General features: G+C 42.4%; 1 protein-coding gene across 2 annotated transcripts; it reads left to right on the top strand.

The window, feature by feature from the left end:
- Positions 1–316: 316 nt before the first annotated feature.
- VGLL3 (vestigial like family member 3) lies at positions 317–26,125 on the top strand. 2 transcript variants are annotated; one of them, XM_071563544.1, is made up of 4 exons: positions 317–585; positions 9,728–9,983; positions 15,447–15,947; positions 23,112–26,125. In XM_071563544.1, the coding sequence occupies exons 1-4, from the start codon at positions 493–495 to the stop codon at positions 23,153–23,155; spliced, it is 894 nt and encodes a 297-aa protein (XP_071419645.1). In that variant the 5' UTR covers positions 317–492; the 3' UTR covers positions 23,156–26,125. The 2 variants fall into 2 exon arrangements, with proteins under 2 accessions (XP_071419645.1, XP_071419656.1); XM_071563555.1 differs by lacking the exon at positions 317–585 and adding an exon at positions 1,146–1,154.
- Positions 26,126–26,281: the final 156 nt, after the last annotated feature.

The following is a 26,281-nucleotide window of genomic DNA, read 5'->3' as shown; positions in this document are numbered from 1 at the left end:
CCAGAATGAATCCTTCGGGAGATGAAAGCGTAGCTGACACAGGTGACACCTTACCATGAGGACACCTCCTTCCTTGCACTCAGCTGAGCTTTTCATGGACCAAACCCCGGCACTCAGATGCTTCTGTGTCCCACAGCGAAGCGGCTCGCACGCAAAGCCAACAAACGGGGGTACCCGTAAGGTGCGGCAGAGCGATGCGGAGGGGCGGGAGTGGCCGGGGCAGGTGCTGCGCGCCCGCGGACCGGCGGGCGGGGCGAGGTGCGGTCCCGTCCCCGCCCTCTCGGCGCTGCCGCCGCAGCTGCCGCCGGGGCGCCCCGCGCTGCCGCCGCCGCGCTATAAGTGCGGGCGCGGGGCGCGGCGGCCGCCGAAGATGCGCTGGCGGCCGGGGCTGCGCGGCGCCTCGCCGCGGCCGCCCTGTGCGGAGGACAAGGAGCAGAAGAAGGAGGAAGAAGAGGAAGGGGGAGACGGCGGTGGCGCGGGGCGGCCGCGGCCATGAGCTGCTCGGACGTGGCCATGCAGCAGCCCGCCCCGGCGGCGTGCGGGGCGCCCCGCTATCTGGCTGCACCCGCGGCGGGCTGCGCGCAGGTGAGGCGCGGGGAAGTGAAGGAAGGACAAGTGGCTGTGATGGGGAGGACGGGGAGGTGGAGGGGCTTTTTGGGGTGCTCCCCTCCCCGCCACCGTCAGCGGGCTGAGCAGTGCATCGCTGGCCGGCCGGGGCGCAGACCTCCACCCCGGCCAGCCAGCGATGCGCTCTGCAGCCGCCGGCCTGATTTGGAGATGCGGGGAGCTGGTGAGGGTGCCCCAGAGCAACAGAGCCGGGTAAGACCTGTTTTTAAAGAGGAAAAATATTTTCCCCCAAAATTTTTATATTTAGGAGAGTGGGTGTTGGCTTGCTCAGATGGAGTGGAGCAAGGGGAGAAAGTTCTCATTCTTCTCTCTCCCTTCTCTCCGCCGTCGTTCCTTACGTCGACCCTCCCCTCTCGCCCCCTTTGCCGGTGCTGAGCAGCTCCTTTGGCCCCGCGGGTGCGCACACGGGCGGAACCTCCGCCCGCCGGCGGGAGGGGACCCGCACTGCTCCCCACGGACGGGGCGCGCCGCGCCACTCACCCCGGCGCTCCTGAAGATCGTCTCCGGCGAGTTTCCAGCTGAATTTGGTGATCAGATGTATTTTTTTTTTTTTTTAGTGAATCAGGAAATTCTTATCAGGCTGACAGCATTTTTAGACTATGCAGTGCGTGGGTGAAGTGGGACTAATATTGACTTGGCCCTAATGTAGTCATCTGAGAATACATTTTTTGGTTGTTGCTGCATTCCATAAGGTTTAATCATTATTATCCATGAAGATTGTTTTCTCCGTACATGGGAAGTGACCCCTAATATCAGCTTGCCTGGGAGTCACTAGTATGGGCTAAAACATTAAAATTCCGATCGTGTATTGCTGTTTTTTTTTCCTTTATTGTTGGGAGACAAAACCCGTTTGCAGAAATGATACCCCAGTGAACTTGTCCAGTTTGCTTACGTTGTTCACTGTAAAGGCAAGCGCTGGAAAACTTGTGAGTTCTGTCTGCTACATCGTGCATTTGCTGTTATTTTTTTCTCTAATCTAGGTCACTGCTTGCAGATCCTTCCATCTATTCGTTTTGAATATGTGGAGCTCCCGTTGTTAACTTGTGTGATTTGGAGGGAAAATAAATAAATAATATCTAATAACCTGACTCTCTGACAAGAGACCGAGAAGTAGAAAACTACAATTGAAACTTTGCTGAGCTTTTTGACGTTTAACTCTGAAGGTGATCATCTGTATTTCTCCTCCAGATTTACAGAATGCGTACTTATCTGAAAAATCTATTAAATGATCATTAGTAGCTGTGTCATACTCAAGTGCAATTGCTTTTTACTTTTAAGAGTAATCATGAAGCTTCTCCTTCAACTGAAAGTAGAACCATATATGAAATATCACAGAGGCATCATAATAAAAACCAAAGTTTCTTGAAATCATTTGAGATAAATTGACTTCTTGCGGGTTGTGCTACTTAACAAGTGGAAGTAGATAAGCAAGGCGAGACACGAAGATAGTTCTGATGAGCCAGTACAGCTCATGAGTCTTAACTGACACTATATGTTCCATTTCCACCTAAAAACTTCCTAAACTGCCTCTCCTACACATTAGTGACAATTGGGTTTAGTTAATCCTGTTTGCACCAGCTTTATGAAATAATTGAAGCTGGAGGGTCTTCACACCCCAGTTAAATGTCAGACTGAAAAACAGCTGCTGTTGCTGAACTAAAAGTCCTGCACTCTCTGATTCTAGCAGCTGCTAACTTTAGAGCAGTTTATGTATTTTCTCTGAATCCAATATTTTCTAAATTAAAAAAGTAAACATAGATTGAGCTCCTCATGCATCTGCAGTCATAGTGAAAAGATTTATTGTTTGGGTAATGTATGGCATTTTGCAAAGCTCTTCTGTTCCTTCAGAATTGTCCTGTCAGAGACATTTAATCAACTGGTAGAGAGCGTAAGAAGGAAGGATGAAGAATCTGTTGCCAGGTTTTTGGTTCTTCTGACACATGTGTTCAACATGTAAAATGCTGCTGTATTCTTCATGAGGATGATGGCCATTTTAAAGAATGTTCCTCTTTGCTGGAATCAAAACTGTGGTTTAAAAATAACAGTGAGGGAAGATGAATTATTGAGATATCTTAAAATAAGGCTCTGCATTGGAGCTGATAAAGTGGAGCTCACCCTTAAAATATCCGAGGACTCCACCAAAGCATTTTTCAGTGGTGCTGGACTTGCTCTGGTGTCTTTTGGTTTGTTGTCTGAGAGAGAAAGCTCTTCTTGCTGCGTTTCCCTTGACTTTCCTTTTGTACTCAGTGCTAGATGTAGGTGTGTTGCTAAAGCTTTTGTATCTTCACAGGTGTTTGCAGTAAAGCCATCTCAGACATGTAATTGATTATGTCGGCTTTCTGCATCAGTTTCTATCCTTTAAAGAGCGATGCAGCTCCTTAGATGTGGAGCTGCTGTTCCAGATGTGTAGGCTCAAGTTCTGGGCTGTGGTGTCTCTCTGGAGAGCCAAACTCATTGTGTTTCTGTAGGTCTCATGCTGCATACCTGGGGCAGGAGAAGTGCCTTCAGCAAGTGACTGACATTGTGTCACTGCTCTGCAGTGAAGGAGGTTACAAATGGCTGTCTCCTTTTTTCTTGGCTTTGTTTTTTTGCTTGTCTGTTTTTAATGAGAGGTCTCAGACTGCTTTTAAATTATGGACTAATGTGCACCTGGGTTGTGCAGAAATGTCTTTTTAGGGGATGGTCCATTGTGCCTTTTTAAAGTTTCCCTGCTCTAAAGTTATTCCCACTTTTCTGTGTCTGTATTTTTTCCTCCCTTAAAATCAGCACAGAACTGATTTTTTAACTTGCACAGAAGGGTAGAATTTCTGGAAACTTAGCTTGCACTGATCCTTAGCCAGGAAAGGACTTGCGGGCAAATTAATTTAGATGGGATTTTTTTTTTTAAGAGCTCTTAATGGACCGAAGCTGGAATTCCAATTGAATGTTAATGGGAATGGAGGCTTAGCACTTTAGATCTTTGAGATTGCTCAAGTCCAGTGTGTTTGCTGGAGGGAAGTAACGGAAATATAGTTGGATACCTGTTAATATGAAGCCAGAAGGAACTGATGAAAATGGGGTGTGGCCCTAATTGTGCAGATAAATCTGGATTTCCATACTTTGCCAAAAGACAGCGCGAGTGTGTGCCGGTGATAGAATATGAATGTGTTTCTGTCTCTGGTGAGGATATGTGCCTGCATGAGGGTAAAACCCTGCAAAATGGCAAAGTTAAAATGCTCTTCATCATATGCTTTCCTGAGGGGCTGTGCAGCTGTAGTAGTAAGTTTTGGCTTTCCTATGGGTTGGATGAGGAATGGATGTAATGGAATTCTAAGAGGCTTTGGAAACACATAATTGCTGAAGAATCCCATTGTATTCTCGGTGCACATGAAACATAGTGACGGCTTGTCTTGTCCTGTCAGGCCAGGTAGAGCAGTCTGCAAAGCTGAGGCTAAGGTAGGGTTCATGTTGGCTCACTAACACCTGAGCTTAAGACTTTTGAAATTGGATGTTACAGTAAATGGTAGTTTTGGAATTTTTCCATGGTATGTAGTTGTAAGCCAACATCTAAGCCAACACTGTCCTTGCTAAATCAAAATCTTGCATAAAGACTTGTGATATGCTTAAGTGCTGGCAGTGCTGTAGACAAACGTTTTCCAGATAAGGGCTTGTCTTCATTAGCAAATTAGGTCACTAACTGAGTTCTTCCTTCCAAACTAACAACGTTGCACACAAGGACAGGTCATATTTAGCGTCGTGTCAGCTGGCTCTAACTCAACCCCAGTTCCATTACTGTAACTTGTTTTTCCCGTGAAGTTCTTTGTATCATGTGCTTACAAGTTCTGAGGATGGGCTTATACTGCTTATGTTGTGTGGCAGTCTGCAATGTCTAACAGCAGATAACAGCAAAGGCTAGCTTTATATTCAGCTTTTTCAGTTCAGATTATTTCTCAAGGCTACTCCTGAACCCTGGTGTTAGCTCCACTGCTGACTTCTCTGGAAACTGAATCAGACCTATATAACTTACCTTTAAAGGCTATTCTCAGACATACAGGATCTAAAACTTGGATTAATTCTTGTCTTATGTGTGGGATTTTGTTGGTTTGTTCAGTTTGGTTTAACCCTACAAGACTCCACTGATTCTAAAAGTTTGGCTCACTTTACACTATCATTGTGTTTGGTACCAAATGCTATTTGATCTTCCTCTACCTACATAAAAATAGACTTTTAGACTTTAATGGTACGCCTCTGTTTACGTGTACAGCAAAAGATGTAAAAATTCATTCCTTTTTCACCACTTCCTTCCATTAGCAGAGCAGGGCAGGAGCTGTAGGCTATACGGCTGCAAATCCAATGGCTCACCTGAAAGCCAGCTCTTGCCTTGCTCATTTGTGTGGGTAGAAGTTACCATTTCATGCTTTCAGGGCATGCCATAAATACTGCTTTCAGACCCAGCATTTGATGGCCTGATTGCTTAGAATTCTCTTCTTCCTTGAATATTTTCTATGTTATCAATAGGAGCCTGCCTTGCAGGCAGCTTCACAAATGGAGGAAGTGTCCATGATTTGCCTCAAGTTTGTTGCTGGAATTCCTTCTCAGAAGCTTATTTCAAATGACAGCCTTTTTCTCAGGATAGGGTCATATAGTGTTTCCTCAGTGTAGTTATTCTTTATTTTTGGTTCCTGTTCTTTCTCTCGTAATGGAAAATCTGTAACAGGTGGCCGCAGGCACACCAGACTTTCGTGCTTGGGAGCATAAAGGACCATATGCTGTATGATGGCATGTATGGAGATACTAAGTTGTAGGAATAGGCAACCAGCTTACATGAAAAATAAGAGCTGGCCTGAATTTCTGATTCAAACTTGGCTAAAGTAAAACTTTCTCTGTTCTCAAGTGTGGTGTGTGAGGTTTTTTTTGGGAGAGGTTTTTTTTTGTTGTTTTGGTTTGTTTTTTTCTCTTTTGCTGCTTACTAGCTGGTTTCAGCTGGAAGTGAATTTATTTCAGTTTGCAAAGAGGAATGCTCTGACATTTTTACCAGACACCCTGCGTGAGAACTGGGACCCTTGAAGTCAGTTGGACTTTTGCCACTGACTTTAATGTGGCCAGCATTTCACTGCATGAGAACCATTCTGCTTGGTTCTGGGTACGCTATGTCAGAAAATAACAGGAATCTTCAAGGCAGGGATTTTCTGTGAGATTTTGGACCACAAGCTTTTAAAAGTGGTCAGTGTTCCTTTGGAAGAGAGGATGATGCTTATTCAGAAAACCTGTTTTTTAATATTACCTTTTCAGTGGTAATGTGCTGTTGACCTTTAGCTATCTGTTATTATATGGCTTACAGTTAAAGATTTCAGTTTTCTTAGAAAGGGCCTGTTTGTGAATATAGGAAATAAAAAACAAAATTGGTTGAAGCTGAGTTAAGCCCATGCTGTACAGCACTATTTATGCAAAGGTTGTGCCATTTCAGCCGTGACCTGGGGTCTATTGTCTAAACTGGTATCAGGTGCTATAGACACTGAATTTCCTACTTCCTAGTATGCTAGGCTGACTTTAAATTCTGTATTCTAGGTTTTGGATAAGATTTTGTATTTGTTTTGTTTTTCAGAGGCTGCTTGATATCAATCTCTAGTTAGTAAGGAAAAGAGAGGTGAATTTTATTAATATATTAAAGTAGTTAACATTCACACAAGAGTTAACACTGTCATCTACAGACAACTGTTGGCTGCTTAAATATATGCCAGAGTTGTTCATATGAAAAAGTACAAGTGAAACTGGACTAGCCCAGATTGGTTACCAGAAACCTAACCTGGTGTTCGTTTTTGTTCCCTCACATCCCATGATGGGACAAATTCATTTAGCAGCTGATGGGCTTGCATACTTTTTCACTCACACAAGTGCAGTCAGAAATGCTATGAGAAGATTACACTTAAGTTCAGAACAAAAATTATGGAATTCATGTGCAAACAAGGTATTTTAAATGAGTTGGGGGAAACATCCTTCCCCCCCCTTATTAGAAGATATGTACAATGGAAAGGATGTATATACATTGCACACAAGGAAAACTTGTGTCACTTTATCTCACTGTGGTCTATAATTTAAAGAATTTACCATTTACACGCTGATAATTTCTGCCTGAAATATAAATTAATTGTATCTGTCTCTGATCACAGGCTTGATGCCATTTTGAAAAATCTATTAATTTAGAACTCTCATTGTTTGTAGAAAGTTCTCCACAAAACACAAACTTTTCACTGTAAATAACTTTAATCCATGCACAAGTACTTGTTTGTCAGTCCTACCATCTTTTTTTACATTTAATAAAGGTCAGATTTGGTGTTTTTGAAAGGAGTGAGTGCTCAGAGCATCTTGTAATGACTGCCCATGGACTGGAGGGGAGGGAAGAGAGTTGAAATGGAAAATGAATTAGATTCTTAGGCTGTGGAAGGGGGAACATTCCTGCACAGAGAAGCAACTCTGGAGATAAGTTTTAATTTCCTGAGCTTCAGTCCCTGTATAGGAACACTGAAAGACTTCCTTCCTGATAACCAAGTCAAGCCAGGGGCGATATTAAATGGTGTATTTCTGTATATAATTGCGTGCTTGTATATGTATTTGCATAACTGCAGTATAAATACAAGTAGTGTACCTGTAACAATGTAAATCAACTTGTCAAGTTGTTCAAGGACAGGCAGAAACACTGCAGCTGAGATGTGATAATCAGTGTCTGTTTGGACTTCTGTAAAGATCTCTTTCATACTTTGTCTCTACTTGAAGAACAAAGCCCACCTGAAACCAAAAATGAGAAAACCACCCTCCCCAACCGCTTGTCTTGTATTTGTGAAAGGCTCTGGGTTATGGTGCACCTTTAAGAATGATCAAGTCATTGAGGCAGATGCATTACAGATTTCTAATGCATGTGTCTCCTGTATATGCCACATTGTTATAACTGTTTCTGTCTTACTGAAGTCTCGTTGTTCTGTGATTACTTAAGCAAAACTGTGAAGCTCACTATGAGCGGTACTTTACTAAGCATTTCAGGAACAAATCTCAGGAGACTTTTTTGGAGATGTTTGTTTGTTTACAGAAGGCACAAAGCATTTACCAAAAAAAAAAAATTACCCAAAATTCTGCATTTGCAAAAGTATGTTTCAGAGCTTCAGACTGTGCTTCATTTTAGCATTTTTAGTAAATTTTAGTGCTTCTAGTAAAACTTTTAGTTCGCTTTTTCCTTTTGTTTGTCTGTTTGTTTAATTTGGTGGGATTTTCTTGGGTTTGTTTGTTTGTTTGTTTTAATGAATCAGTCCCAGAATTTTTCCTTTTACAATATAGGGTCTTGGGATAAAACCAAAAGTCTAATACTGTGCTAAGCTGAGCCACGGTGTAACTTGCTTTGTGAAGCACAGATTTACTTGAATTCGAGCCCGTTGCCTGAATGTCCCAAACTGAAATAAAATTATGTGTATCCCTCATTGCAGTTTGTGAACAACATCTGAATTAATGGTATTTACTGAGCTGTTTTACATTTATCAGTTACTGGAACATCAGATCCTTTAGCTGTTACAAGCTTTTAGTATTACAGATTTTAATTCCGTTTGTCAATAGTTCTTCCTTAGAATTACTTTTTTAAAATAATCATTCATAATTAACTTAGCTCCAGAGTATGTGTTTTGTGTTACAGTGGGAGAATTTGTATTGGCTTATATGATTTTAGAAAGCAGCAAATGTAAATGTATTGATGACACACAAGATCAGGAAATTGCTTTCAATTATTTTTAAATCAGACATGTATTTATTGTATAAATGAAACTTTATAGACTGTATGGTTGTTTGACTTTTTCTATAGAACTACTCTGACAAAAGGGTAAAAAAGCCATAAACTTAGAGAGATTCTGATGGTGCTAGAGAGTTGCCAAGCAAACCATTAAAGATAAGTCAAACGGTAATTCTATAGAAATGCTATTGAATACTTCTGCATATGTGCTGTAGTTGTTTTTGGGTTCCTGAAAGTGCTTGTGTGTAAAGTCAGCTGTGAAAATGGCTGGCTAGCTAAAAGCTATGATTCCTGCAGCTTGACTGTTGTGGGGAGAGTTTTTTGGGTTTTTTTTTGTGAAAACAGTTGTAAAGTGGAACATCTGAAAAATATGTTCCATGCAAAATGGATCTTCACACACATTTATTTTGACATTCAGGTTTGATTTGAGGGAGAGAGAGAGAAGATTCTGAAATAGCCATTCACAGATGGCTTGTGCATTTTTTTCAAATTTTTTTTTCAATATACTTCCCTGTGGTTTTGGTTTGGGATGGATTTTTTGGTGTATACTTGCAGACTTATGAATCCCTCTCTTTCCCCAGATCATGTGTTTATTTTTTTTAAATTACTTGAATTTTGGTTTTTTTTTTGCCAGAAGCTGGAGTTTAAAAAAAAAATAAAAAGAAAAAAGGAAAAGGGGACAAAAACCCCTCCAACCTCAAAACAACAAAGAACCACCCCAAACCAACTAACTAAACAAAACAAAAGACCTGAACTCCCCAACCAAACCCCAATCACTACTATAAATTTTTACCCATGGTAAAAATTCTCTTGGCAATGAGTGAAAATTTATGCATTTATGCAGTTTTCAGAAAACACGAAATTCTCCCATCTTTACCACTTCATAAGTGAATAAATGTGAGGGGCCATGTACACTCTGCAGAGAGAGTGCAGCCAGGAAAACCTGGTGCATATTCAGTTAGATGGGTGAAATGCAGATGCTGTGCTTCTGACCACCCTTCCACAGGGAGGGACTCATCCTCTCTAGCCTTTATTAATGGGGAGATCCTCTCCAGGTGGGAGTCAGGAAGGAATTGTTAGAGCCTCTCTGTTTTCTTTTGAAAGTATTGAGTGAAAGCTGTTGCTGATAAATTGTGGTTATGAAACATGCCTGAGAAGCAGGTCCATCTGTGTTAAAGGGATAGAGACTCTTAAGTGAGTATTCTCTTCTTTCTGAAATATCCCTGTAGTCCCACTTTAATTACGAAATAAATATTCAGTGCACTCAGTTATTTTTTATTAAAGGAACCATATGTTGAGCTGCCACTGAATCACTGATGCATCTCTTCTTTGTTTTGTTTTTAATTCCAGAAGAAGTTAGCTGTGTACAACAAGATGCAGGAATCTCTGGAAGTGACACATCCCAGCAAGCAAGAGGAGGATGAGAAAGACCAACCTGCCGAGATGGAGTACCTTAACTCTCGCTGCGTCCTGTTCACTTACTTCCAGGGAGACATTGGTTCAGTAGTGGATGAACACTTCTCAAGAGCTTTGAGCCAAGCCAGTAGCTTCAATTCCGAAACTGCCCTTACCAAGGGCAAGACAGGGCTAAGTCCCCTGTGGAGAGGTAAGAGGAGCAATAACTTACTCTCTGTGGTGTGGCTTATTTGGTCTGTGTTATGGTAATGCATACTGCATTGCAGCTGAAATTTTAATCCTCTGTGGAGGTGGAAAATTTTCCCTCAAATCTGAAAGAACCGAGGAGCTTCTTGAGTTGAGTGATCTGAAGTGTTAAAAGGAGAGAGAGGTGCCAAAGGCAAGGAAGAAGCAGACGTCTCCCACTCTTGCCATAGCCACTGTCTCTGCCAAGGCCTGAACGGGATGGGGTGGAGCTCACGAAGCTTCACAAACATCTGCTGCAAGGTTGAAGGCCTTTTTTTTTTGAGCTTCAAGTGTGAAACTTGGCCTGTGAGGCAAGAGCAAAGCTTTTAGTGATTCTGGCCCTGGACATGAGGAAACCTATGCAGCCTTCTCGGGTGACTTTGTCAGGTGATTAGGATTCATCCATGGCTGCTTTTCAAGTGGGGAGGAGCCAGCCCAGGCTGGAATAGGCAGGCCTGGGGGCAAGATCTGGCCCCTGTGTTTTGGTGCATTGCTGCCTGCTCATGGGAGAGGTATGGCTGATATTACAGCTTCCTTCCTGCATGTAAAATGGGCATGACATTACTCTGCTTCCAAGCAGGGAGTAGAAATGTGGTAGGTTCTGTGAGGCATTTGCATACTGTCATAACACTTATGTCTTGTTATGAATATAAATGCTTATATGCATTAAGAGCATCAATGTAACAAAGAGCAGATCTTGCCAGGTACTCTAGGTAGACCTTACAGAAAAGATTTCAAGTTCGGTGATTGGAGAAAGCCTGACAGTAAGATGCTGTATCCATTTTGTTAAATGTGGCAGTCTGGGTAGTTTTTCAAATCCACAGCTGCATTATTTCTGATCACATCCTTATGTGGACTGGCAGAGGGATGCAAGGATTGTGGGTAATGGCCTTGCATCAGGTTGAATGAGAGAGATATCAGTGGAATCTGTGTAGGAGCAATGGTGTTCATAATGAGAGACACTGAGGTGAGACTGTACTCGTGAAAGTCACAATATTAAGGACAGACGGGATTTTTGGAAACTACTGTGAAGAGAAAAATAGCATAGAAGGACTTGCTTTCCAGAAGGATGATGACAAATCCGAGGAAGTTTAAGTAAAGGTCAGCACAAGTGGCTAGGGAGCTAGAGGAATTTATGGCTTGAGCCGGGACCATTAACATTAATGGGAAATTTTCCGTTGACTCGGCTGAGAGCGGGATTGAACCTATGGTTACTAAAAAGGAGACTAGAGCATTTATAAATGGCCCAGACAGTCTATAAATGTTTTAGAGATGGGATCAAGGCAGTCTCCAGAGACCCCATGCCCACTGCAAGTCCTCTTCACTGAGCTTGGAGACATACCAGGAGTGGGGTTGTGTGTCTTCTCTTTGACCTCAGACAGACCCAGCTGTTTTTCCTTGTCTCCCCCCATGGTTGCACAACCATCCCTGGAGGGTTCTGCAAGGGACAGGGTGGCCTGGTAAAAGGGTTCTTCAGCCGTGCTGCCTCCTAACCCCATGTGCCCCATGCCCTCAGTGGGGAATGGAGGTCTGCATGTCCTGAAAGTCTTCCGGGAATAAAGTAAGGAGATACACCCTTTGCTGTCGCTGCACCTGCTGAATTGGTATGAAAATCCCCAGGGAGGCCACTGGTCAGGGCTGTGGATGCTGAGAGAGCTCAGGGCATTTGCTGCTTCAGAGAAGAGAAGCTGACAAGAATTTGATCAGGCCCAAATGAGTTTCTGAAATATGCCTGCTTGAAAACAGAGGGAAAGAAGGATGATAATACCCTGGCCTTCTTGTTTATATAGTATTCAAAGGCACTCAGTTACAGCAAATGAATGAGGCTCTGAGCAACCTGGTCTAGTTGAAAGTGTCCCTGCCCATAGCAGGGGGCTTGGAACTAGATGATCTTCAAGCTCCCTGCCCAGCCCAAACTGTGTTATGATTTTGTGAATGTGGATTTGTATCCCATTACCTAAAGAGGTTAAAATATCATTATCTGGAAGTTCTTTTATAAATAACTTTCATGAGTAATCAGAATTTTTGTCAATTGATTACTCAAAGATAAATTAAAGAAAAAAAACCCTTTACAATAGGTATTTTTCCTGAAGGTTCAGATTTAAATGGAAAGTGTGTGAACATGAACTGGCTCCCCAGCTCACTGTGTTTTCTCCTTTACTTGAAAGGAGAAGTTAGTAGTGTTTTTTTTCCTCACATTTTGGTATTTGGTTTTGATTTTTTTTGGTTTTGTTTTTTTTTTCTTTTAAGGCGTCCTGATTTTATCATTGCAGTGCTGTTGGAGGGTTTTTTTTCTTTTAAGGTGTCCTGATTTTATCATTGCAGTGCTGTTGGAGGTTTTTTGGTTTTTTGGTTTTTTTTTCTTTTAAGGTGTCCTGATTTTATCATTGCAGTGCTGTTGGAGGTTTGTTTTTTTGGTTTGGTTTTTTTTTTTTGGTATTTTTTGTTTTGCGGAGGGATTTTGCTTACATACAGAAAATAGAACCTCAAAGAAGCAAATTTTCATCATTTATATGTTGAAAATGAGTTCAGGCTAACATTAACTTGAAAACTGATTTTTTATAAAATATAGTTCCTTACAGAAGGGTCCGGCAACATGGATTTTAGATATTCAATTTTAGGTGTAGCTACCTGAAATCTTTCTGCAGTCGCTAACATAACTTATGATACCTTGAAACCAACATTACCTTAATGGTATTTGTATCAACATGCTTTTCCTAGCTGAAAGACTGTTTTTCTTTCCTCTTGCCTTAACTGAGAAGCAATGTTGTACTACAGAAAGTTCCATACGTTGTCTCCTTCCCAGCGTGTGCACTTTGGCACGTTTCCAGTGCGTGTTGGTCGAGCACCGTGAACATTTGCATTAGTTACCACTTCGTGGTATCCCAGATGTTGCCATCTCCCTGCCTCCCTGCACTTGGGGTTGGAAGTTGTGGTACCTGTAGTGTCTATCTTGGCAAACAGTTTTTGTTAAATGCCTCCTTCCCCTTCTTCCTGAAAGCCCATTCATGCTACAGAGATTTAGTTTTGTTTGTTTTCTTCTTTCTCAAGGGCAGTGCAGAAGTGGCTGTTTCTCCATTGCCATGTGCCACAGAAGCTGAGTGTCTGTGAGCACTCAGGATGGATGGATTTACTTGCATGTTTCCATAACCTGGATACACCTTGTGTCTCCAGTGGCATGACTTGGCCTTGACTGGTGAGCTTGGCCTCTGCAGCCACACTCAGTGATGTCTCAGTGGGGGCTGGTCCATGACAAGTTTCTGACAGAGGCAGTGGCCTTTTAAAATGTGCACAGCTTGAAAAATGGAGATGATCAACAAGTTTTCTGTGGCCTACACCTCCTGCGTGTTTGGTAAAGCCAAGCTGTTATGCAATCTGGGATGAATTCATATTGACAGATCCAGTGGTTTAAAGTGTTCTCTCTTGGTATTAAAGCTGTCCTGCAGATACTTTGTGGTTTTTTGCACTTTTTTGAAGTGCAATGCTTGGGATTTAGGGCTTTTCCATGCAGATAACAGCCAGATAGTTCTCAAAAAGTCTCGATTACAGAGGTTAAGTTTCCAGAATACTGGCAGAGCATTGTCATGCTGTGCTTCTCCGCTCAGTAGTGTGGAAAACAGACCGGACATGAAGAAGTTTGTATTTGCTTTTTTGTGTCAGCCCTGCTGACATCACCATAAGCACTCTCCATGTCAGTGTAATCCCTTTTAAGAAGGAATGATTTACAAACAAGTAACAATACCAACTTTGGAGAGGTGTTGAGGCTTCTGTAGTATGCTTGAAACTCTCTCCAGCCTTCAAGCACGAGTTACAATAAAACAACATTGCTAAAAACAGCTCAAACTTTTAAAGAAAACTGTGTTGGAGTACAGTTTGCCAGATAAGCTTGCAGCCTCTGAAGCATTTTGGCACAAAACATTCTCTACGTTTGTCCACAGTGTGTTTGCAAAGTTTATTTCCAGTATCGGAAGTTAATCAGACTCAATAAACTGCTTAAATCAAAGCAAATTAATGTGTGGAAAAATTTCTGTGTTTTTAATGGATTCTAAAACAGAGACATGAGTGTCCTAGTGATGTAGTCAGAAAACACTTTTAAGTTTCCAAAATATTTTTGCGTAAGCAAAGTTTAGAGGCAGGAGCATTTGAAGAATCTGTTCATTCTCAATGGTGTCTTCACCCAAGTCTCATTCCAGTTTCTCATTAAACAAAGCAAAACAAAAGGTTATTTAAAAAAGAAAAAGTATTTTTATAAAAGTTATATGAGGAACAGAGGATTCCTCGCCTCATCAAATATTAAAATTCCCTGGCTTTATTTCTCTATAGGCTATTTTTATGACTGTTCTTTCATCAGAGGTGAAGTCCTGTATTTTTATGTTTCCATCTTTGACCAAAAAAAAAACCACCCCTATTTGAGCTGAGACATATTGCATGAAGCAGTACTTTCTAACATGAGCTGGCAAGAGGATTGTGAGAATGGAGGAATTTTTAGAATGTGATTTCATAATGCAGATGTATTTGAATCCATTTAAATATAAGTTGAGCCCTAGCTGTAAGAAGCAGTTAGTCTTTATTTCTGACCAATAGCTCTTTGAGCTACACAGAGGTTTCTGCTTGTATGATCCCACTGGGTACAGGGCAACATGATATATTCTGTAAGAGACTAACATAAGAGGTGTTAGATATGATCTTTATCCCATCAAAGCATGCAATTAGTTTGAGATCTGGTATTCTTCCTTTAGCCAAATGTCTCCTATTCTATAGTGTGACCTGTTTTCTCTGTCTTCAGGTGCATTTACAGTCACAACAGCTGCCTTTCTAAATGCTTTGGTCTGGGCTGGTCAGGGGTTACTATCTCATAATTCTTGTACCAAGATCCTGAGAGGGCTGTGACTCTTTAGCCTGAAGAAGAAAAATTTTCCTGGGGAGGATCTTATCAGTATGTTTAAAAACCTAATGGAAGGGAATGAAGATGGGGCAGCAATGCTTGCTGACAGAACAAGAGGCAATAGAAACGGTTTAGAAAACAGGAAATTCCATCTGGACACAATAATACTCTTTTATTTTCCTTTGTGTTTTGGTTTGGGTTTTTTTTTTGTTTGTTTTTTTGGTGGTTTTGTGTTTGTTGTTGTAAACTGCTGAGGGTGGCTAAAACCTGGGACAGGTTGCCCAGAGAGGAGTTTGGATCATACTTAAAATCTGACTGGACATAGTCCTGAACAACCTGTTCCAGGTGATTCCACTTTAGCAGGGAGATTGGGCTAGATGATCTCAAGAGGTCCTCTCTTATCTCAGCTGTCCTGTGGTTTCTGTAATTATTGAGGAAGCCTGAGTTCAGTGTTACAAACTTCAGAGTCAAATTATTCAGGGCTTACTGTCATGGGATGTGTTGTTCAGCTTCAGTAATACTTCATTTCTCTTTCTCTACCAGAAAGCTCAACAATTTCAAGCCAAAGGAGCAGTTTCCCAACTTCTTTTTGGACCAGCTCTTATCAGCCTCCTCCTCCACCGTGCTTAAGTGGAGTACACCCTGATTTCCCTGTTACTGCACCAGGCACCTTCCCAACACCAGATCCCAGCAGCTGGCCAGGACATGGCCTTCATCAGACTGCCCCACCTCCTCCCCCTGCTGCATCTGAATCCTGGCATTATCCTTTAGCATCTCAGGTGAGCCCTTCGTATGCACACATGCATGATGTGTACATGCATCGACATCACCCCCATCCACACATGCACCATCACCATCCCAGCTCCCACCGCGACCCCCGGTACGGGTCCCTGCTGATGCCTTCAGTCCGTGCAGCCAGGATTCCTGCTCCCCAGTGTGACGTGACAAAGACAGACCCCGCTGCTGTCACCAGCGCTACCTCAGCATGGGCTGGAGCCTTTCATGGAACAGTGGACATAGTGCCAAGTTTTGGGTTTGATACAGGTAAGATGGTTTGATTGTGTCTGTGACTTGTTTTAGTGTGAAGAATTTGAGCAGAAAAGGTGAACTCCCCGTAGCTGAAGCAGGGCTGGTTCTCAGCCATATTCAAATATATTTCCAGGTGGGAATCCCTCCTGTGATTGCTGTCAGGGCAGATGAGCTGGGAGATATGCAGCTCTCACAGCTTTTTTGCTGAGAGACCTTTGTCTGCCCTTGTCCCATTCAAGCCAAATGAGTTGTGACATGATATATGTTGGTTTTTTATTGTTTAAAATCTTGTGGGAAATGGTTAATTATACTTCCATGTGGAAGCTCCCAGCTTGTTCAGCTAGTTCATATGCACATTCACCAAACTGTAGCTCCAATTAACTAAAAACTCACAGTACATGAGGACTGCATCTTTACCTAAATTGGAACAGCTCAGCATTTCCTTCCTGTGCAGTGTCTGAGTGTTAGAAGGAGTGTGAAAATGCTGGTTGAGCTGTGCTTGCCATCAAACTAAACATCTTTCTGTAGGATCTGGGCAGAGGTCAGTGAATTAGATTTATTTTAGTGCAGATCTGTAGCTTAAGGACAGCTTTCATGAAGCAAACCTGTGTCTGTGATCTTTGACAAGCAGGCTCCTGTCTGAGTATCTGGGGCAGTCTGGCAGCCCTCACTGTTCATAGTTGCTTGCAGTTGGGTGATGGGTGACTGAAAGCTTCCAGGTCATCCATCCTGGAGCTCATATATGCTGTTGAGGGCTTCTTTTTCTGTTTGGTATTTATTTCACTGGCAGCAATCCTTGTAGATTAGTACTTTAAAAAAACAGTATATTATTTGATTACAGAAAGACTAGGTGTGCATATCTATTACCATTTCATTAAAGTATCTGTCTCTTTGATAGCTCTCACTGACTGATTCAATGTGTGAGAACCACTTCTGTGTGTTGATTGGTGCACAGGAGTACAAAGAATTGGTGGGGGGGGGGAAAGGCTGTTTTTTGAAGATGAAATAATATAAACCTAATACAAATCTCTCTCTATTCCCTTAAAGCACCTGGGAAGCAATAATCTCTTCTAAAGACTATGCCATTTGCTGCCTCAAAAGTATTAGGAAAAAACTTATTAGGATTCTTAACACTGCACATTTTATATCTATTAATAACATTTCCATCCATACCAGTGATACAAGAGGAATTATATTTTATGCTTTTGGGTATAGAATGACAGTCTGACCAGACTGGGATCTCAAGTTTTGCCCTTGTGACAAATTCCATAAGGGCAGTGAGCTGCCTTCCCTGAAGTGTGAGTACACTGCCACGGGTAGAGGGGATGAGCCCCCTGGTCTCACACCAGCCCCCTCAGTCCTGCTGCAGAGCTCTGCTATTTGACTTAACCTTTTGGGGATGGAGCTGAGAACTCCGTAGGGAATTTTTAGTCAGAAGAAATGACTACCTGGCTTAGGTTTAAGTCCAGCCTAAACTGTGAGTAGTTTCAGTGCTGTGCAAACTGGTTTGCTTACTGCTGCTTTGTTGTAGTAGTGTATGGAATAAACCAGGGGCTCCCTGACGTCCGATCCTGTCAGATCTCGGAAGCTAAGCAGGGTCAGCCCCGGATTAGTACTTGGATGGGAGACCTCCTGGGAAATGCCGGGTGCTGTAGGTTCTAGTCCTGAGGGCTTCACTGTGACCGTCCAAGCTCACTCGGCCCTGGTAGATGAACCTCAGGACTTAAACGGTGGGGCCACGCTGAGCCTCACCTAAAATTCACTGTGCAGGCTGGAAGGGCCCACCCACGTGGGGAGAGCCCTTCCCAAATCTTCGTCAGAGAAGCCGAGCCGCACACAGACACACACACCTCAGAAAGGACTGTGAGTCCTAGCACTGCTTTATGGGAGTAATACAGCTTTTTGCCTCATGCTGCCTGCTCTTTGTGAGAATCCCTTTGGGGTGCTAATTTTGTCAGGATCCTGATTTGGCAGTGGCTTGCATGTCATGTAGTTCCTCAGTGTGGGAGGCAGTGGAAAAGGTCTGAACTGTTAATTTCTGGCCCATGTTTGACATGTGTGTGTGATTTAGTCCATGAGTTCCCGTGAAGGAAAAGAAAGAGAAGAAATGGTACTGGTTTGCAGGAACAGGATCTCAGCAGACCAATGTCTTGTGACTGTTCAAAATGGCCATGCACTGACACACAACACCAAAACCCTATCAGGCAGCCCCAGTGTTGGAAACAAGGGTCCAAGCAATGAAACACAGCAGGCAATGGAAGCCTGTGACATTACAATTACTTGCTCTCTTCGCTTGCACGCTCATCTCTCCTATGCTTTCCAAGCAGAGACTTGCTGGGTAGGGCAGGAAGGCTGAGCTCCTTTTCCAGCCTTGCCTGCAGTTTGTGCAGTTGAGACGATGCTTTGGTTACAGGCACGTAAGGTCTAGTTGTGGTGAAAAGAGGGAGTTTAATTGCATCTGTGTTTTGTGTGCACATCAAATGGTGTCAACCCAGGGAAGGTGTGTTGTGCTGTGGAGGGAGAAGGGGGCTGCTGAAGTACCATATCCAGCACCACTGAAGCTTTTATTGCTTCTTGTGCACTTCAGGGAAAGATTACACTGGATAAGTCTCCACATCACACGGAATTTCATTACATTTAATGCTAATGTGAGACAGCTATCTCAACAGAGAAGCAGAATCGTACTGGCTTTTAGTGTCACAGAGGTGGTTTCTTCAGGGTAGGTTAAGGCTACAGTGGCAAGAATGTGTCAATTTTGAAAGTGTTTACTCATATGTCCCTGGAGAATATAGCCTGTGAAGCTGCTAGCATATCAAATAGCAGGAGTTTCAGGTGATTTATATTTGAAAAGTTCATTTGGTGTATACCTAGACATTGCTTTTCAGAGTCCTTCAGCTAAAAACTGATTTTCTCCCCTTACCGTGGGTCACATTTCTTGTGCTACTGTCACATGAGATTATAGAAACATTTGCAAAATTCCTCATGCTGAATGATACGGAATGATAATGTTGGGATCAGGGCAGGCTGCCTGTAATCTTACCCTCTTCCAGCTACATTGTTGCATCTCTGCCATACTAAGTCAAATAATTGATCTCGAATGGATGATGCTGAATCACCCCAGGGGTTAAGAGGACGTTCCCCTTGTGTGCACAGTGGAGTTTGGGAATTTATGTTTCAGGACAGATTGTGTGGGACATCAGTGTAGCACCATTCATAGAGTGAACAAAGTATTGATCTGTCTTGCACATCTGTTTGAACTTACATGGTCCTGTTTTAGATGATGAAGAGGGATTTAGCTACCTGATTCCCGTTAAATGTGGCTTAATCCTTACATTGTATGCTGCAAATTAACCCTTTTATAAGCTTCTTTATTGATACAAGTGGGATTAAAGAAAATACTGGTCTATGTGAAGGTCTAGTAAGACCCGTTACGTTTGTGTCTGCTGTTATGTAGTGTCTTTCCAAAGCTGAAGTGCCTGAGCTATAATGCTCAGTGTAAAAGTGCATTTTATATCAAGCATCAAAATAAACACATTGATATAAGCACAGTTTGTTTGTACTTTAGGCCACAACTCCCTGCACAGCAAGGTCAGCCCCTTAGAGCACTGACTATGGTTCAAGACATGTGTCCTCAATGCACTTCTGCAGCCGAAACCCCACTGTGTCAGGGCCACATCCTTCTATTTACGTTGAGGGTGTGCAGGCAGAGTCCAGCACTGAAGATCAGGGACTGGGGAAGGGAATTGCCATCTTGCAGTGGAGCTCATGGTTATATGAGGCCACACCTTGAGCACTGTATTCAGTTCTGGGCCCCTCAGTTCAGGAAACATATTTAGAAGCTGGAGCAGGTCCAGAGAAGAGCAACGAGGCTGGTGAAAGGACTTGAGCACAAGTGCTGTGGGGAGAGGCTGAGGGAGCTGGGGGTGTTTAGCCTGGAGAAGAGGAGGCTCAGGGGAGACCTTATCACTCTCTACAACTACCTGAAAGGAGGTTGTAGCCAGGTTGGGATTGGTTTCCTCTCAGGCAACCAAAGTAGGACAAGAGGGCATGGGCTTAAGCTCTGCCAGGGGAGGTTTAGGTTGGATTTCAGGAAAAAGTTCTTTACAGAGAGAGTAATCAGGCATTAAAATGGCCTGCCCAGGGAGGTGGTGGTTCTCCGACCCTGGAGGTTTTTAAGGTGAGAATGGATGTGGCACTCAGTGCCATGATCTAGCAATCAAGGTGGGGTTGGATTAAGGGTTGGATTTGATGATCTCAGAGGTCTTTTCCAACCCAACTGGTTCTATGATTCTATGATAGCCAGCAGTGTTTCCCTCAAGAGCAGGGCAGGAGGTGTCCTGCACCCCAGGATTTCAGGTGATCAGCTGGATCTGGCTGTGCTGGCAGCTGCCTGGTCTGCAGGCAGTCCTGTGGGGAGGAGCAACTTGCCTTGCTGCTGCAGAGCCTAGGAGGATATCCTGTCCTGCTGTTGGACAGATGTGCTGCAGGAGGCTTCCTTTAGTCCCAGCACACTAAGAGCAAAACACGATTCTGGCACATCTGATGGCTGTAAGTCTATATTAAATTTGAGATGAGTATTCTTTATCATGTGAAGTTATGCACACTGAGGTGAATAAGTTTAAATCTGGGTGAATTAATCAACATCCTGTAGTCCAGGCCTACTATGGAAAGTTCACTTTTGGAAATGCTTGTACATCAGTTTAACACATTGAGTATGAAATCTGAGGGGTCAGTCTTCTGCCTTCTCTGCATTTGTCTCTGTTCGCACACATCCCACGAGTTTTTCACCACTCCTTAAATTTGTTTAGGTGTTCCCACAGAAACTCCATAATATTCCTGTGGCAATTAGCTGTAATGTTGGTGTCCCAGAGACAGGGAGCTGTGCTGGGGTGGTAATACTGACTCATGCAATGCAAGCAAGGGTGTCCCTGCTTAGTACAGGCTGCAAGTGAAAGCTCTTGGTAAGTAGCGGGGTTGCATTTTGATTCTGTGTTAGGACTGCAGATGGCTTTGCCATGAAGGAGGTGAGAACATAATGAGGAAAAGATATGGAAAGCATTCCACATTCAGTTCTGTAACTAGGGCAACTTTGGGGGGTTTTTGGATATATATAGCTCTACCTTAAACCTCCTTGGTACAGTTATTTGTGTCTTGCAAAGATACCTGTCCAGGAAGATGTCTGTTCAGCTGGTTATTCCCATTCTACCAGTTGCTACTGTCAGGTGGATGACCTTTTAAACAGATGTATGTGTCGTTTATTTTTTTTAAGCTCCTAAGACCCATATATCCTATTTTTCTTTTTATATTTTTCCATTGCCTCTAGTGGCCTTTAGTGCTCCACTGCTGAACTTAAATGACTTCTTTATCCTCTTAAAGGTTTCTGGCTCCTTTTTTCTTTTTTGTTTTTTTTTTTAGTTTTTTTTGGTCATCTTTGTTTAAAAAAAAATGTAAGCAGCAGGGGAAAAATAACCCCAAATTGTCATCACTGACTTGGAGGGAGCTTTGAAGGAAACTAGCAGCAGTTCATTATGTCTCTGCCTGTGATGCTGCCAGGAAACAAGTAGCTCTTAAGCAATTAGGAGACATCTTCATTGAATGAAGGGCCTCTGAACATGTTTTTATAGGCATGAGCTAGATGAGGGATATCTCAGTTTTTCCAATCTGATGAAATAGGGGAAAGTGCATGTGAAATGAGCAGAAAGCCACGGAACCAGGTGTGGGATGCCCTACCTGTGTGATTGGCTTTCCCTATCTCCTCAGTTCTGGGCACAGGAGTGTTTGTACACTGCTTTGAAATCCTCATATGGATAGAGCATTTTCCTGTCTTCTTTTCTGTGAGCATTAATTGCTTTGTAGCTCAACTCTGAAATGCTGATCATCATTAAATATTTAACTGTTTGTGAGGTTAAAACAAGGAGATAGTTGTCAGATTTGAACCCTTCATGCCTATTAGGCTTTCTGAAAACATGTGGGACTGCCTGTGTGTTTCACTATGTGATTAAATACAAAAATGAGATCTGTGCTTAGCCCATGGATCTGTAAACTTTGGCAGGTTAAATATCAAACATGGAGCTTCAATGGTTACAACATCACTGAAGTCTGGAGTTGAACCTATTTACATTAGTGGTGAAATTGATGCTAAATTCTTATTTAATGCATTGGACTTGGGGCACTGTAGCAGGACAGTATATAATGTGGCACAGTGGAGCTTTACTGTCTGTATAGGAATGATGATTTATAGTGGGAAGTGCACCTTCATTTCATGAAAGGCGATTTACTTGGCTCAAAATATTAAGAGACAGGTTTTATATCATTTAGGGTCTTACTACCTCTTCAAATATGTGCCTGCACCTTTCTCCTTTTTACTTTCCCTATAAATGAGCAAGAATGTATCGTCTTCAGGAAGTTTAATCTGCATCTCCCTTTCTGTTGTCTGGATTTTAGGTTTACGTCCTGTTAGGTGTAAATCTAGAGAAGATTAAATTCTTCTGGAGCAGAGAAATCAAAGATTATAATACAGGTTCCAAGTCTATAATGCTAAAGCCATGACATAGCACCGCGTTTATTAGATAGTCCTCACTTTTTTACAAAGGAAAATGTTAGAGGAACTCATAACAATTGCAAGCTGAAAATCATTAATTTTTCCCATGTGGAAGCACTAGCCATTCTTGGCTGAAAACTTGGCACTCTGTAGGTGAAATTATGTGGGTTTTTTACATGCTGCAGGAACATTTTTCATCTCTCCTCTGTAAGGTGAAATGCCACAAAACCTGAGATCCTAAAGTGTCCCAGGCTTTTTCTGAAGGAGGTAGTGCCTCTATCAGGAAATAGTCTGTTGCATACTGGATTATTGATGCAGATCTTGCTGGTGGATTTTTTCACACCATGTCATGCTTCACATTAGGTCAAAACAAGGAAGCGCATAGAGGATTTTATCAGTGTTGATAAAATCAGATGTCGAGCCAGTCTCAAGTGTGATTTAAGCTTACCCCGCTCTAAAAATTGGAAGTCGTAACAATGTTGCTAACGAGTTCCCTAAGCTGGTAAATTGTGGTTCGGGTTTTTTCCTTTTATTTTTTTTTTTTAATCAAAACGTCTTTATTCTTAGTTGCTTGGGGAAGGGGAGAAAAAAAACTATATCCCATTTTAATTATTTTTACTTTCTTTTATGACCTGCAGGTCTACAACATCAGGACAAGAGTAAGGAAACTGCTTGGTTCTGAAGTGCAGAGACATTAAGACCAGCCAGAGTCAGCACAGCTGGGCGGGTGATACAACAGTTGATGACTCCTTCAGCATGGAGCAAAGGACACACATGAAGATGAAGAGCCAACTTATTCTGGTTTTGCTATTGAGCCTTTTGTTTATAAGGCCATTTATGGGTCCCACAGTGTTGGAAAAAACCAGAAACCTAACTTCTCTTTCTTTCCTCATCTGAGCCTGCTGCAGCTGGGCAACCTAACTCCTTTCTGCTCCTTTAACAGTGTTTTGTTTTGTTCAGCTTGATATTTTTATGAACAGTCTCAATTGTCAGGAAAAAACCTCTCCCTTGACTACAGTGCGCCTCCTTTCAGGAATACAGTATTTTGTAGCTCTTTGTGCATCTATTTTTGTAGAAATACAGAAAGTTTGGGTAAGGATTGATGGGCTATTTTAGGATGACATATTTTTTTAAAAAAAATTGTAAAATTGTTAAGTTCTGTTTAAAGAACTTGCTCTCAGAGAAGCACTGGCAAAAATGTATAAAATGCTATTTTTAGATGTCCGTGATGTGTTTGTGCATTTTGGTTTTTTTGTTTTTTACCTCAAGTGTCTATCTTTCCTTTCTTTTTAAAGAGCTAAACCTCCCTTGTTTCCACATTACTAGATTTTGATGTTTTTGTCCTTTTGTTCTAGCTTAAGCAAGTATAATTCTCACCTAAAGTTGCAGCCAAATATTTTTTCCTGATGTTTAATTGTAGTAAGGGTGTTTTTATTTTTTCTTGCTTCTAAAGGTGGCTTGGTGCTGTGCTGATTGTCAGAAACTTGCAAACACCTTTAGCATAAAATGAAGCTTGAGGTTACAAGAACTGCATTTCCAACCCAACCATTCTTTCAAAATGGACCAAATACTCTTACAGATTTAAACCAGACATAAATTTGGGCCTCTTCTATGATCCATTGAAGCTGTTGAACACAGTCCCCTGTGGGTTATGTTGCAGGCCCTCCAAGTACTCATAAATACCAGTACAATCTTGCAGGCAGGACTTTCACATAAGCCATTTCAAGGGTGATAACTTACAACATCAATATTCAGGGAAAAAAAGAAAAAGCCAGGTTTATAGAAATGTGTGACTTGTGGAAACAAAACGTTTTCAACTGGCCTGATCTGTGCGCTGAGCACCTCGAGAAAAGCAGTGAAATTTTCATCTCCTGTTGACTTCAAAATATGTTTGTCTAACCTAAGCTGTGCTCTGGGCCTTGCGAGACCCCAGCTGCAGCTCTTCAGTTTCGTAACAAGTTGCACGTGCTCAGCGTGTGCACACTGAGGCTTGGCTGCCATCAGGGTAAGAATCTGGAAACTTGGAATCAGCATGGCCACATCTAACCACAGCCCTCTGCAGTGTTTGGGAAACCCCCCCCTTCTGGCCTGAGCCTTTGGTCTGACTTGTATAATAAGGGCTTTAGTTGAAGCCAAGGTGAGCCCACATGAGTCCTGGATAAGGGCTGAGACCACCCTTGGCAGTGCTGCCCCCATGCCCAGCCCTTGGGGACTCCAGCAAGTGTCACTGTGTGCTCAGGTGGGACTGAGGTGAGCCCAGGTTTGGGACCTTGGTTGCCAGCTCCTGGCTGTTGCTTGGAGATGTTGCCTTTCTGCTCTCTGCACCCAGGATCCCTCTGTAATATTTCCTAAGGTTCTTACAACCCACTGTGTGTCTGTTGCCACTGTTTTCAGACATCCCTTTTTGAAAGGTACACCAGCTGAATGGAAACCAAGGCATAAATGCATGGCTGAGATAAGAAACAGTTTAATTTTTAGGCACTGAGCATTGCAATGTAGTTTTGTCAGGTGGAGACCACATGGATCTGCATGTGAAAGGGGAGGGGGAGTGTTGGGATGTGCATGCCACTCCAAGGTTCAGGCCTCCCTCCCCTCACTGCTGCTTCCCTCCAAGCCTTTTGAACTTGATTCTGTGAGGTGTTGAGAGTTCTCCCATGTCACATGAGAGGACTTGATGTGCTGGCACTGGAGGTATTAGAATTATGTCACAATTTGGCAATACCCTTAAGTATGTACCTTGCTGATTTAAAGTTTGAGGCAACATATAAATGCTGAATGGACTATGCTTAAATGTGGCTTTAAGATAGTAGGGTTATAGTTTCTGTGTTGGGATGATGAATTAAATGTGGTGGGGTTTTTTTTCCTCATCTTTATAGTCCATCAGTATTTTTCTCTCTTAATAAATTTCATTCTCATGACAGTTCTGTATATCACTGCTACTCTGGTGGAGTAACTTCTTAATAAATTCGTAATGCAATGGGAAAACTGTATGGGAGGGAAGGCAGTCATAGCTGCCACAGTTCTTATCAGGACAGTATAGTTCAGGAAATATTTCAAGAATAAGAGTTCTGACTGAGGAATTCTGACAGTATTATAAAACTGGGAAGGAAAAAAAATACAAGTTGTTGATTTTGTTTCCCCTGGACATGGCAAAGCTGGAAGGCAAAGAGACAACGTGTCCTCATTGAACTTCAAGAAGGGAGAGTTTGGGTAGTAGGGGAAGGAAAAGCAGAGGCAACAATTCTTTTTGAGGTGTAGTGTGTTTGACTTCCTGATATAGTTTAAAGTCTAGCAAGAGTGGTCTGTTCATTGCCTTCCTCTTCACAAGCTTATACAATGCGGGACCTTTGCCAATTCCCTATAGATGTCAAGGCAAAACAGAACACAAAAAACCCAGGCCCACAGTTTGCACTGGAATCTCTATCTGGATTGTATTATTGAGTTGCTGGTTAGTGGGGATGAATACGTGGTGAAGCTGTTGCATCTTCCACTTCAAGGACTACTGTTCTGTACCCAGTTTCCACTGTTGAACCTGTGAGTGAGCTGAAGGAGCTTCTGACACTATGTAGGACCTGAGACAAGTGCCAATAAAAACCTGCTATCATATGTAGCCACTCTGAAATTTAAATAAATTAATTTTTTTCCTTAGTCAGTAATTGTCCCTTGTGCTAATAAGTGAGTTCGAAGTAAAAGAGTAAGTGCATAGCAGTAGCCCGATTTCTGTGTTCCAAAATTTGAAGGATGGAAAAGGAAAAAAATCCCTCCCTGCGACAAGCTTTTAACTTAAATTTATCAGATTTACTTCTCA

Source organism: Pithys albifrons, chromosome 1, assembly GCF_047495875.1.
Source record: "Pithys albifrons albifrons isolate INPA30051 chromosome 1, PitAlb_v1, whole genome shotgun sequence".
NCBI lineage: Eukaryota > Metazoa > Chordata > Aves > Passeriformes > Thamnophilidae > Pithys > Pithys albifrons.
This window is presented reverse-complemented; position numbering and strand designations above follow the sequence as displayed.